This window comes from Rhipicephalus microplus, chromosome 1 (assembly GCF_043290135.1).
Source record: "Rhipicephalus microplus isolate Deutch F79 chromosome 1, USDA_Rmic, whole genome shotgun sequence".
NCBI lineage: Eukaryota > Metazoa > Arthropoda > Arachnida > Ixodida > Ixodidae > Rhipicephalus > Rhipicephalus microplus.
This window is the reverse complement of record NC_134700.1, coordinates 84880295-84893797: the sequence shown is the minus strand read 5'-3', so window position 1 is coordinate 84893797 and position 13503 is coordinate 84880295. Positions and strand designations below refer to the sequence as shown.

General features: G+C 39.5%; 1 protein-coding gene across 1 annotated transcript in view; it reads right to left on the bottom strand.

Annotated features, from left to right (window-relative positions):
- LOC119178611 (uncharacterized) overlaps positions 1-13503 on the bottom strand; it is a 243067-nt gene that overhangs the window by 93455 nt on the left and 136109 nt on the right. The window contains exons 13-21 of the mRNA XM_037429824.2: positions 12002-12229; positions 8017-8177; positions 7286-7414; positions 6630-6686; positions 6013-6093; positions 5599-5817; positions 2223-2495; positions 1822-1918; positions 347-560 (exon numbers count right to left, since the gene is read on the bottom strand). Of these exons, the coding sequence (XP_037285721.2) occupies positions 347-560; positions 1822-1918; positions 2223-2495; positions 5599-5817; positions 6013-6093; positions 6630-6686; positions 7286-7414; positions 8017-8177; positions 12002-12229 (1459 nt within the window). The remainder of the gene's footprint in view (positions 1-346; positions 561-1821; positions 1919-2222; positions 2496-5598; positions 5818-6012; positions 6094-6629; positions 6687-7285; positions 7415-8016; positions 8178-12001; positions 12230-13503) is intronic.

The following is a 13503-nucleotide window of genomic DNA, read 5'->3' as shown; positions in this document are numbered from 1 at the left end:
AACCCACCCCTCCTCGCTCCCATCTGTCAGGCAAAGTACACGCAAGCTGTGTGCAGAGTGCAGGCGGCTTTTTTGCTTTCACAAGTTTTCCTATATATCGATACGTATACATATAGGGTGCATGAAGGCAGCTTTGGCAATGGTAAAAACCAGCTGAGACTGTCCATGTGAATGCTATCGCAATAAAAACCCATTTAACCATAATCAATAACAATCTACTACATATGTGAAGTATTGTTTATGTACCATTAGTACAAATCAGCACATGACGCAGTACATCAGAACACGAAGCAGGTACAAAACTGAAATCAAGTTCACAAAATTTGTAAGTCAACAATGCACTTACAACAGGAAAAGGTTCCAAGTTTCGAAGAATTCGCACAGCAAATCGCCAGGTGTTTGTCAAGTAGTCAAGTTGGTGTGTGTGCAAGTAGCTTGCAGACACCACGAAACTTCGGAGCACAATTACAAGCACTTGCAGCTTGTTCATTGCTGTGTGGTATTGCTGATCGTAAAAGACCTGGGTAATCTTTGGTAAAAGGTGGAAAGTTTTGTTTTTGCTGAAAAATGAAAAAGAAAGAGCAATACGCTGTTAGTAGCTATAAATTTTAGTTTTAATGATATTAACTGCGAGTAACAATGCTTGACAAGAAAAAATTGTGTTGTCATACCTTGCAGAAAGAGATTACTGTACCTTCTAAGAAAAGATAAATTTGCTGGTTAATCTCACTGAAATTGGCCGGATATGCATAAAACATAGCTAAAATGCAATCTTGTTTTTCAACAATGATCAACTACTTGATGTAAAGAAATCTACAATTCAAAAATCAACTATAAGGTCGATTAACTTCGTATTTTTGGGTACTGTGGTTACGAATTTAAATATAGTAGGCATTATTGCATAGCAATAATTTACTTGGGTAAGATAATATATAATTGTAATCAGCATCATAATTACCAGTTTATTTATAGCTGCCCAATGAAGCAGTGATGAGATAGGTTTGTTTCATCAACACTACAATAATAATTCAAGCTACGTCAATAAATTTAAGCTTAAGCAACAACAAAATCGACACAAGATACGTTCCAGTAATACAAACTAGAATATTGACCAGCAGCTCTATGTAAAGCTTTGCCTTTGGTTATTTCAAAACGAGCCCTAAGAGCACAGCACAAAATATATTTAATGCCGTCTATGCAAGTGAGAATATTTCAGTATTTTAAATAGTTGAAAGAACATTACAGTATTCATTAACTTTCTCAAGAATTTAAGATTTTCATATTTTCGGTGCATTCAATATTATCAAATGATTAGACGTTTTGCTACATGTAACCCACCTGAAAAAAATGATTTCACTGCAGTTTGTAGCTGATATGCCAAGTAAATGTCTAGGCTAAAGAAAGCCTCGTTGCCATGACACCGCACCTCACACTTAAATAAGTATACTAATTTAATTCTTTTTTAAAGTTAGAAAGCTATTACACCCACTAAGCATGGAAAACTTTTAAATGTATTGTATTTTACTACTCACAACTTATGCCATGCTAATCCTGCTGATCTTTGAATTTTTCTTTGAAATTATTCAATGCGCTCACTTTAACTTGCCCCTGAACCAAAATGTCATACTCCCACAAGCTTAATGCACTTCAACCGCAGGGAGATCTATATCAAATCATGTAACAGCTGAACCAGTTTTCTAACTTCAGACGACCACTTTCACCCCTAAAATTATGCTCCTAGTTTTTACCTATGTTCCTGTATTCTGTTTGCAGATTAGGCTTATGAGAATATGCTTCACAGGAAGCAGCGACTTGACTTACATGTCAAAGAGATTGCCATTCAGAACTTTCACCATGCTGGTCTGTGGAACGCATGACTGAAAGCCGTCACCATCTTGCACGACCATGCTGACGTACACTACAAAAGTGGACAGAGAAAAAAATTGAAGCCAGTTATTTAATTATATCAGTACAGTACAAACTTCTTCCAGTTGTCTTTTTCGATTTTCACATAGAGATAACACTACTGGCTCTTAACATTGCTTATGTGAGAATGAGAAAAACTGAATTACATATGTTTTTTAATTTTTAATGTTTCTAGTTGAAATGACCTGACCCCTTCTTTATTAGGTAACTGTGTGGATTAATTTTGTGGCTTTGCGATTAGTACTGAGGGAATGGCAATGCTTCTTTCACAAATGCCAAATAATCAATGAAGTCACCATTGTTGCTCAGTGTGGTCTTTCCAGTAGGCAGCCAAAATGAGGAGGTGGAATGAGATCCGCGATACAGTTGTTGCCAGGTGCCACCAGGAGACAGGCTGTAGCTGATGATGTACGTGTACGGTTTTCGGCCGCCTTTCCAACCAGAGCAGTTTGCCGTGAAGAGCGTTTCCAGAGCGACACCGTTCTGGGGCTCAACAACACACCGACCTCCTGAGATTCCTTCTCCAACCGTTATTCTCTCTCTCGCTTCTCCCCTGATCTCACTGGAACCTAATTGTGCAGAAGAAAAAAACGAAAAAAACAAGGGTTTAAGTCAAGTGTGTATAAGGTATAGCAACCATGTGCCCTTACAATTTCTGGCAATACAGTCTAATTTGCATATATAGAACCCCCATATAAAATCTATCGTGTATATTGAACAGACGTAACATATCCTTTGCGTTGATGTATTTTTGTGTATGTATACACACACACACACGCACACACACACGCACGCACACACACACACACACACACACACACACACACACACACACACACGCGGCTATCACATCGAATGCGGCTATCACACACGAATGCGGCTATCACATCGTGCAGAAAGCGAGTGCTCGCAAGTTCCCGAGTCAAGAGAATTCCTGGTGCTTCCAACCGAGGGAACGCAGTCAAACGCAACATACACGTCGACACCTTGAAGTGCTTCTTGTGCAGGCACCAAATGCGGTTGGTGAACTTGAGATACAGACAGCGAATCTGTGACCTTGGCCAATCACCTTTGTTTACATGTCAAGCACATGCGTCAAAACCCTGTCGTGCCCACGTTACATCAGTCACCTCGGCACGCTTTTGTTTAAATATACAAGTACATATTCTAGCCATGCTTTTGTTTGCATTTGAACACAAAAACAGCAAACAATGTCTGCTACATCTGCACTTCTGATATGCCGTGTTAATAGCGCGTGGCTGTGATGCCAGCAAAGGGCGAATAAAATAGCGACACTCCATTGCACATAGAAGTTTCTTCTCGCTGTATCGCAATCTATCTGTCTGAAGACACGAAAACGAGCCCTCTTCACACTAGAACAGGCCGGACAGTGCGTGCTTGCTCGCTAATAAATCCAGCACTCATGGCAACTCCCATGACCAAATCATCTTGAAATTGGAGTCCCCAGTGCAGCCAACAGCTATTTCAGTGCTCCTTGCCTTTTAAGACACTAAAATAAAGGCCTGCATTGCATACTTAGCTGGCAGGAAGTGTGATATACAATTGTCTATCCTTGCGCAAAAACATTATTTGATGGGTCGTACTGCAAGTAAAACCACATTATGCAATATGTTTTTATTGATTGCGGAAGCTGATGTGCAAGAGAATAAGTGAAGAAAGTTTAAGAAACATCAAAAATAGTTTTTTTCATTTGTCTTCAGAAGTTTCCTTTGCATGCTGTTTTTTCGAAGTTAGCGCGCTTGTATCATTTTATAGGAAAGTGTTATCAATATAAGCTTTGGCGTTTTTATGAATAAGCATGCTGAGAGAGTATCGCAGATTTTTCCCTGCTCTGTCGTAAGCTATTCATGAAATGAGGCCTGCAATGTAGGCAGAAAAACGTTTCTTGGAATGATTTTGAGACTTTTTATAAATGTATCTGGCCACCAAGAGAAGCAAAAAATAACTGAACCTAAGCAACAGTATGCATGTGACGTAAGAAGGTAGCGACGGTTGGTAGAAGCAGAGGAGGAAGAAGTGCAGAAGGAATAAACATGGGGTATGAGCCAAGCCACGTCTCCCATTCTTCATAGAGTCACACGAGTCGAAGGGATGGAGACCTGCCTGCCCCTTCATCGGTCACTCATCATCGACGCAGTTCCCCAGAAGACACCCTGACCATACATTGACTACCGAATCATCGCCTAGAAGGACAACGACCAGCACCATGACAGAACCATCGGCTGTCCTCGACATCCCCAAGTACACCGGATCAGCGGACGACGGACCCGTACAGGACTGGTTCAACCTATTCGAGGTCCACGCCACCGCTGCATCCTGGTCAGAACGGGAAAGGATCATCAACTTCACTGACTACATCTCCGGTGAGGCATTTAAGTTTTACCTCACCCACATCTTTGAAAATGACGAGTCTTGGCAAAAGATAAAAGAAGAAATGATCACTCGTTTTAGCGACTATGACCAAGACCTACTTATTGCCAACCATCTCAAGAAAACCCGACACTATCGTCAATTCCCTAAGCAATCATCGAGCCTTGTGACGCTATAATGAATCGGAGTCGTGGCCTGGCTCATACGCCATGTTTATTTTAAAAGCACTTCTTCCTCCTCAGCCTCTACTTTCAGTCACTACCTACTTACGTTAAACGCATATATTTAGCTAAATAAATTTGAGATATATAGCTCTAATTAATTTTGTGTATTTCATCGCCAAAGTTAGAAAAACAGCAAAGCAGTTAAGCGAGGCACTCCACTGCTTAGTCAATGTAAATTTACTGTGCTTCGAAAAACACTTTTTCGGAAAAACCAATTGTGGATTTATTCTTTCCACTCATCAGGTGACAATATATAAAATTTTGAAATAAGTTTAAGAGGTAAATCCTCCATGCTTTGTTCCATCTTACGTGAAATCCCACTTTGGTGCGTTTTGTACTTTTAAACATTTTGAGCACTACGTAAAGCTTATAAAGATATTTACGTTTTAAGGTCATATAAAAGAGTACACACAGTATGTATATGATTTATTGCCAAGTTACTTTATAATTTCACTCATTTTGCAATTGCTAATGATGCCTATCAAATAGAACTTCACGAATGTTCCAGTTTAAAATTCAAATAAAGTAATACCTAACAGAATGATTCGACTTGCAAATTGATAGTACTAATTCTACTTATAAATAATTTGAAATATACAAACAGACTGATTCTAAATGTAAAAAGTGGGGTGCAGTATGGAAGCCCAAATGGCTGTTTTGCCACAAATAGATTATATTTTATTACACTCAAGCCATCCAAAGAAAATGTTTCATTTGACCATGAAGCTGCCACATCGTGAAACAATCTATTCAAAGGAAGTTAACAATTCTGCAAAGCCACAGTTCAAGACGATGTCTGGATACTGCCTCCAGTCTGATTAACATTTTTTTAAAGTTGAAATGCATGTTATATAGGCTTACATGGGCTAAGCATGAATAATTTTGAAATGTGATGTATGTTGCTGCTTAACACTTGCATCCTAGTGGTATACAACATGTGAAACTATTTGAATCTGCTTCAAATTTCTCAACACTAATTATTATTTACTTCTACTTCAATTTTAGCCAAAAAGGTAATATTAAAGCAAACCTATCAAAAATCCCCAAGCCAACACACCTTTCTGGCGAATTATGACATGAACTGAGTAGGAAGACCTGGCAATCAATGTTCCTGGTTTAAGGATCAGCCATCCATGATGAAGGAACGATCTCTCAATGCTGTCAACTTCAATTCTCTCTTGAGGATGGCTGAAGAATTTTCTGAAGAATGGCCCCCTGGCACTCTCTGCAGATGCAACACCAAGCCTGCTATCAATTCTTCTGTGCCTTTCCCGGTCTGAAAAAAAAAAAAATCATCAAAGAAGTGCCTTTTTAGCTTTCCAGCACCCAAGTGGCTACATGCGGTCTTGTAAATAGCAGAAAACAATTACGAAAATGTGATTTTAACCACTAAAGCCTGCATAGATGCTTGCATTAATAACAACTATGCCCGAAGGCTGAGGGTGCATACCAAGATCTGCGATCAACGTACCTTTAGAATGTTGTCGGTTTCCGAGGTCGGCAACAAGATGGCTTGGAATTGCTCCGAAATGAACTGAAGTAGTATAGGTGCCTGTAATAGAGAAGTATACATGGCAGTAGCAGACTGGCATGCACGCAAAATTATTGTTGTGAGCAGGTCAAAGATATCACAGGGCGACTTGTGAGGGAGACAAAAGACGTATTTATTTCTTTACAATTCTGCTATTATTTTTTAGGAGTGTGGCAGTTGGTTATTACAATAATTTTTCACAAAATGTTCAAACAAAAAGAAAACACACAAGCAAACACATCCGATCACAGTAACAGAACATGAAGATCATATATACACTTAAGTCATGTAGAAGTTAAATATTAGAGTAATAAATGATATATACGATAACTACAGGATAACATACAAGCCATGAATATTCTGCAATGCTGAAATCAAGTCGAATGGTTTTAGAAAGAGGAAACTTTTATGAAGAGTAGACAAAGATAATCATGATAATCTGCAGAGATTGTGCGCCAAACATCCAATCATCAGGGTAAGCTGTATAGATTTCTTGAGAGTGCCAGGAAAGAAAGAAGAAACAAAGAAAGATATAAGCACACAGCTGCTGTTCATACCATTTTTTGTAGATTCTGTGCCATTGGCAAAATCTGGAAATGGTGGAATTGGGCTTCCTGAAAAAAAAAAAAGAACAAGAAGAAGATAACATCATGTTTATTACCATGGACATGAATGCAAGTTGAGTAAGCACTCAAAAAGTGTTAAAAAATTATTAAAAGCAACAGTCATGCTGGGAGTGCATATTATGATGCGCGGTCACTCCATGCTCATGTGCTTTATTCGTTGTGTCCATTGAGAAAACAGTTAGGAAAAGATCAGAAAAAGCGAGTGTTTAGATCGCATTATCGAAAAAAAAAGCAACGGCACTTAAGGAACATGAGTTTCAAAGTCCTGGTAGACTTATACGACTCTTTGAATTCCCATTATTTAGAAGGCTTTTAAAGTGAAAAAAAGCCAACCTATCACCTCACATGAACACATGTTTCATCATATATGATGCATGTGCTATGTTGAGCTGTATATTTCACATAAAATTACAAGGTAAGGAATAAATACTGCAAGACCAGATCAAGCTCTGAAAGAATAGAAGAGATAATAAGAATACCAAATTCTTAAAGCCATGTCTTCACAAGATGATGCTTTTGCAAGACAAGTCACACAAACAGGAAATAAGTTATTAAAATATGTTATCAGATCATCAGCATTCACTGACCTGAATTTGCTTGACCTAGGCCGAGCTGAGTGCCGTGTGCTCTGCGGTGCGGAATTCGACCAGTTTGAGTTCCACTGTTGTCTGAATTTATTCGACTATTGCCACTTCCGCTGTCACAGTGGTCATCACCTGCATGCAAGACAACGTGTGTCAGTCGAGTGCAGTCACTGGCACTTCTACAACAGCCAAATTATTGATGCAAGCAAGATGCTTTCTATTGTATAATTCTCCCTATAAGAACCCTGCCTGCATGTCTCTTTGAGGAGGAAAGAACACTTATGATAGTCCCCATTTCTTGTTCTTTTACCAATATCCTTATCTCATGGAACATCTATAGAGAAGGTGTAGCAAAAGAAAGATCCTTCCCCATATGCTTGAAACGAGCATCTCTCAATTAGCTATTCATTGAATGAACATCATTAAGAAAACTTTGGTTTCCAGTACAACACATTTGTCTTTCTACTTGTTATTATTTGCCCTTGTTATTCCACAGATATTCTATTTGTTATTAAACTTGTTATTTCCACTAATATTTCCACCTGTTATGTCTTTTCTGCTTGTTAACATTGCCAACAAACAATGCTGAAAATCCTCAAATCAAGCTTATATGCACTCAGCATATATACAGCTACATCGTACAATATAATATTAAGACCTCAATCATTGCAAAAATGACGATGTTAAGTCAGAATGATGAAAAATAAGGACTTGCAATCCTCAGTTCTGCATACCTTGGTGATGGATTTCATGGTCTGCAAGGCGCCACAGCGACCACTCAAAGTCGAGCTCTTCCTTGGTGTCACAGTCCACGCACGATGCTGTGAGAACCACTCTTTTGTGACTTCGAACTTGTCTCCCATAGCCACATGACCGGCAGCTCAGTTCAGTGAGTCTGGAAGGTGACAACAACGTCGAGAAATTATCAGCCTTCCTTGCAAAACACATGTTGGTCTGCTAGCTCAATTGTGAATGAGTAAACACGTTTCACAAAAACAGCTCTATCTTGCTGCCATCAACAAAGAAGCAAGGCCATTGCGAGAAATCGCCATGCCGATACTATAACTGCAAAAAAGGCATTCTGAAATAGCAGCTTTGCACACAGAAGTCCTGATAAACTGCTACCAAAGGGATAGTTTCCTGAAAACAATATGACTAGATCTGGTGCTATATTATAACTTCATGCTCTTCTCTTGCTGTTGATTATGCATTTACTGCATGCTGAAATGCTAAGCTTTATTCTACAAACCCAAGCGATCGTAATTTGTCAAGATTACCACTGTCTAGGAAAAAGCTTGCATGAGTTGAGCTGAAGCTAAAGCACTTAAATGCAGGTTAAACAAAGTAATGTACTCTGGCCACAAAAACAAAAAAAAAAAGCTTTCCAACTTGAAAAAGCATTCAGTGTGAAAATAGTCGAAGGTCCTAGCACACCTTATTTAAGAGTGCCTTCTAATACCAAAAAAGGCAAACTGTACAATGAGCAAAGTGAAGCAATTCAATGATTCTGAACGAGTGACCAGAGGTTCTGCCAGGACAGCAACTACATAATTAAACCAATTGAAGAAACATATATCTTCTTGTTGCGTAATATAAAAAAACACTTTATTGTTCCATTACATCATACACTTTGCTTACATAATAATATGCACACATAATAAGATGTGTTGGTTGTTACAAGAAGAAAAGAAAATGTAAGCAGCCTATGGACATTAGTTTTCTTGCAGTTTCATTCTAGGTTTTACCCTCGCAACGCATGTAGGCCCACATAATTGTGAAAAAAATAATAAAATGTCAGTGTCGCAACCATCCCCTGGGCATTCCAGACTCCGTTTCATCCCCTGGGCATTCCAAGCTCCTGTAAAGCTTGTCTGCACGCAATATAATAGTTTATGAGAAGAAGCCCACTTTTTGAGCAGCCTTGTTTTGTGCGGTTTTTCATGCAATGACTGGAATGTCAAGGTAGACAAATGAAGCATGAATTTTATTGCAATAGCAATCATATCGACAGTACCGGCTGATTTTTTGCCGTCGCCGCCGCTGCCACCGTCATTCACAAATATGTATATGTATATATATGATCATCATCATCTTCTTCATCATCATCACCATCCTCAGCCTGACTACGTCCACTGCAGGACAAAGGCATCTCCCATGTTCCGCCAGTCAACTCGGTCCTGTGCTTGCTGCTGCCACTTTATACCAGCAAAATTTTTAATCTCAACTGCCTACCTAACTTTCTGTTTAGGACAGGTAATAGCTGCGGAGCTGAACTATGAAATTGAAGTAAGTAGAAGAATGGGGTGAAGCACATTTGAGAAGCACCCTCAAATCATGACTGGTAGATTTATTGATTGATATGTGGGGTTTAACGTCCCAAAACCACCATATGATAATGAGAGACGCCGTAGTGGAGAGATTTGGAAACTTCAACCACCTGAGGTTCTTTAACGTGCACCCAAATATAAGCACACGAGCCTACAGTATTTCCATCTCCATCGAAAATGCAGCCGCCGCAGCCGGGATTAGATCCCGCGACCTGCGAGTCAGCAGCTGTCTGGTAGATTACTATTATCCCTCAAGAGGAAGGTATATAACAGCTGCATCTTGCCAGTACTTACCTACAGAACAGAAACTTGGAGACTTACAAAGAGGGTTCAGCTTAAATTGAGGACGACACAACGAGCGATGGAAAGGAAAATGATAGGTGAAACCTTAACAGGCAAGAAGAGAGCAAAGTGGATCAGGGAAGAAATGGGGGTTATATGTATTATAGTTGAAATCAAGAAGAGTAAATGGACACATGGGTGGGGCAGGATAACTGCTGTTCATTAAGGGTAACAAAGGCAAGTGGGTTAAGGGGAGACAGAAAGTTAAGTGGGCAGATGAGATTAAGAAGTTTCTGGGTATCTATCTATCTATATATATATATATATATATATATATATATATATATATATATATATATATATATATATATATATATATATATATATATATATATATACGGGGAAGAATGGGCTATCCTCCACTTTTTGGGGAGCGAATGTCACCTTTTCGGGCAGGGGTCGTCTGCACAAGCTTATCTCGTGAGTGAACAAGGGGGAGGGGGGGGGGGGGTGAAGCTTATCCGCAATCATCAGCGAGTGCCTTGTGCCCCCACAGTCAGCGGGTGCTCCTATGGGCTGCACTCTCAACGCGAAATGACAGTGCCAAGAGTGTACTTGGAGCGGCCGTGTTCTTTTACACCAGCGTTTTGTAGAGTTACGTGAGATCGGATATAAATGAGTTGACTGCCAGCCTAACTTCGTGTATCAACACCGTCACTACATACAAGCCTTGTTATGGTCGTCTACTGCAGCAGTGTCGCAGTAAACTTGGTTACTTTGCAAGCGCATGTTTACGACAATTAATATTGCTCATAAAAATGCTAGCCTTGCTTTGTAAAACATATGATTATGTTGCTATTGCATTCATTGCATCACCCTTTTGGCGAAACTGTGGCATTTTTCCAAAAACTGACTATGCTACACTTGCTACTAAGAGCGCAGTCCACTTGGTGCTAGCATACTAGAACACCTTGCGACCCCTGCACAGTCTCAGCATATTTTTTTTTAAACAACAATGAGAAAAGGATTTTTTTTGAAATAGTAAATTACTCTTACACCAAAAACACCATGCAAGCTTGCTGCAAGATGGTGCTTGGTAAGCAAGAAAATGTATAAAACGAAAATGTGGGAGGTTCCTGCACTAGCAGCTGTCAAGTCATAGATTTTGACGGCGCCTACTGTGGCGTATGTAGTGCCCAATGAGCGAGTGCATCATTTTTCAACAGTGACAGAGAACACAACAAGACTCAGAACATTTCATAATGCCTATCTGGCCAAAATACGAGAAAACACTAAGAAATGCATGGTGTCACGCTGACAATCATGTGCAGAGATTTTGACAAAATATAAAAAAATAGAACTTTGACTTTAATTTTCTGTTGTCTTACATCAAGCGAAATTGAGCCCACAACAATCATTGGAGTATGATTTGTCAGTTGAAACTGATTTGTTGTTTCAGATTATTGTCCGTTTAATGGTAGACCTTGCCTTCCTTGCTGAAGAAAGAAATTTCTTGACGCTAGTCGTACTATGTGGCTTGGCAGTAATACACCAGCTCGTGAGAAAAGTTACGGTAGGCATATATATGAAGCTGCTTATTTCTCATTTCTAGAATGTACTATGCTATTTCGTGTTTATCATTACCTTGCTGAGCACGCAAGTAACTTGCCCGATGTCATCTACACATCTCCATTACTTGAAGTGATGCCACTCTCACAGAAAGTGAACATGCAACTTGCAGATCAAGTTTATAGATTAGAATAAATGGAAAAATAATGCAAACTTCACATACTTTTGGGATAACAGTTATGCAACACATTACCAGAAATTGTAAAAGATGCAACATTTCTAGAGTGATAGCTTTACTCCTTAAGATGCAAAACCCAGAAAATGCTTTGTCGCGTCAATTTGACTTCAAGCTTTGCCAAGGTCCCACTAGCACTTATCATTTGTTGACCTCATTGTCATGGTATTCAGTGAGTGAGAATAAAATTAATTGCAAAGAATGCTTTACAGTTTCAACAAAATAAACTTCAGAAACAATGTTACAAAATAACAGCACAACACTTATGCACCCCTTTCACACGGTTGCATTACGAATCTGACATACCGGTATCGAGGACCTGCTGTAGATGCCTCCAGGACTTGCTGTGCAACACGAGAGGAGCCATTCCCAAGTGTCAGCATTGCAGTGAACAGGAAAGCACTAATATTAGGGTTCAGCGAAGAAGTGAGGAAACGCAGAGTGCTGGTGCTTCGCTTGGCCAGTGATGATGGGAAGGGTTGCGTGAAACATTCGGCATGGTTGTCGTTGAAATCCTCGCACTTCCAAGTGATCCTGCAAAAAGCCCAAAAATACTAAGCTGGTGAAAGTTGATGTGAATGCTGACGAATGCACCCCCGGTTCCACTAATGCATCAACTACACACAATATTATAACTTATGCCACATAATATCTTACCACTGAGAATTACCCACTGGGAACAAGCTAACTGATGGCATGCTGTTACTGCCCTTTCTAAGTAGATTAACTCTAATTGTATGATGACAGCTTGCTTCAGGAGAAGATCACCACCCAAAAATAATGATAATAAAATTCCAAAATAGTGAGAAAATTTTTATTTGACAATGTAACTCGGTTCACAGCGGTGATGCGAGCTACTCTTATTTCCATGATACTGATTAAGCTGAATTGGTAATGACAAATGCCTTCTATTTAGTTTGTGATTGTGCTCTCTTCCTTTCAGATCATATCAGTCATATCTTTATATGTCCTCACAGGAGACCTTCTCAGCTCTTATCAGTGTTATCTATGTTGTTTTGTCTCTTATATAGCTTTTATTCATATCCATAGGCCTTTGCATGCTGATCGACCATCATTACCATCACAGCGGCTAGAGAGGTCACGTTAGTTGCACGGCACAACACTTTTTGGCTGATGATGCTAATTATTTGTGCGTATGTGGGAAAGGCGGTGCTAGGGGTCAACTATCTTTTATGTAGTGCACGCACATATATAGGTAAATTGCGAAACTTTGAGAGAAGGGGGTTTTAGCATTCCTCTCTCCATTGCTCTTTCTTTGGCCACGCCAGTGCCGCATCGCAGTGATGTTCCATGCAGAACATTTTTTCCTTTTTCGAGGAATTTTCTTCTGCCGTTTTGCACCAGAGAAAAAAAGGTAATCTTCGTGTTATTGCAGAAAATCGCATAAGTGAATAAATTCTTTTATGATGACCTGTACTTAGCAGTAACAGTGCGCCTTCATCTGCTGTAATCAGTTCTGGTGCATGCCCCACATGAGCATAGGCTTTGGGATTTGTTTCTGATACGGTATTTACGCAGAGCGGTTTCCAGTTCACTATTGGTGTTAGACTTTAAGCCCACAATGTGCAGTGTACTAACAGTGTATGAATGAATAAAGTCATGCTTTTGCTTTGCGGCAGTGGAGGGGCTAGTTATAATTTTAGATGTCACCAGCATGTGAGATACGTGTAATTATAGTGTGTGCGCGTGGATGAGGGTGGAAATTAGTATTGTTGTGCAATAAAATATGCTAAGAACTTTGTCAACCTGTGCAGGGAAAAATCCCGGAAATAGGAAATTTTTATGTC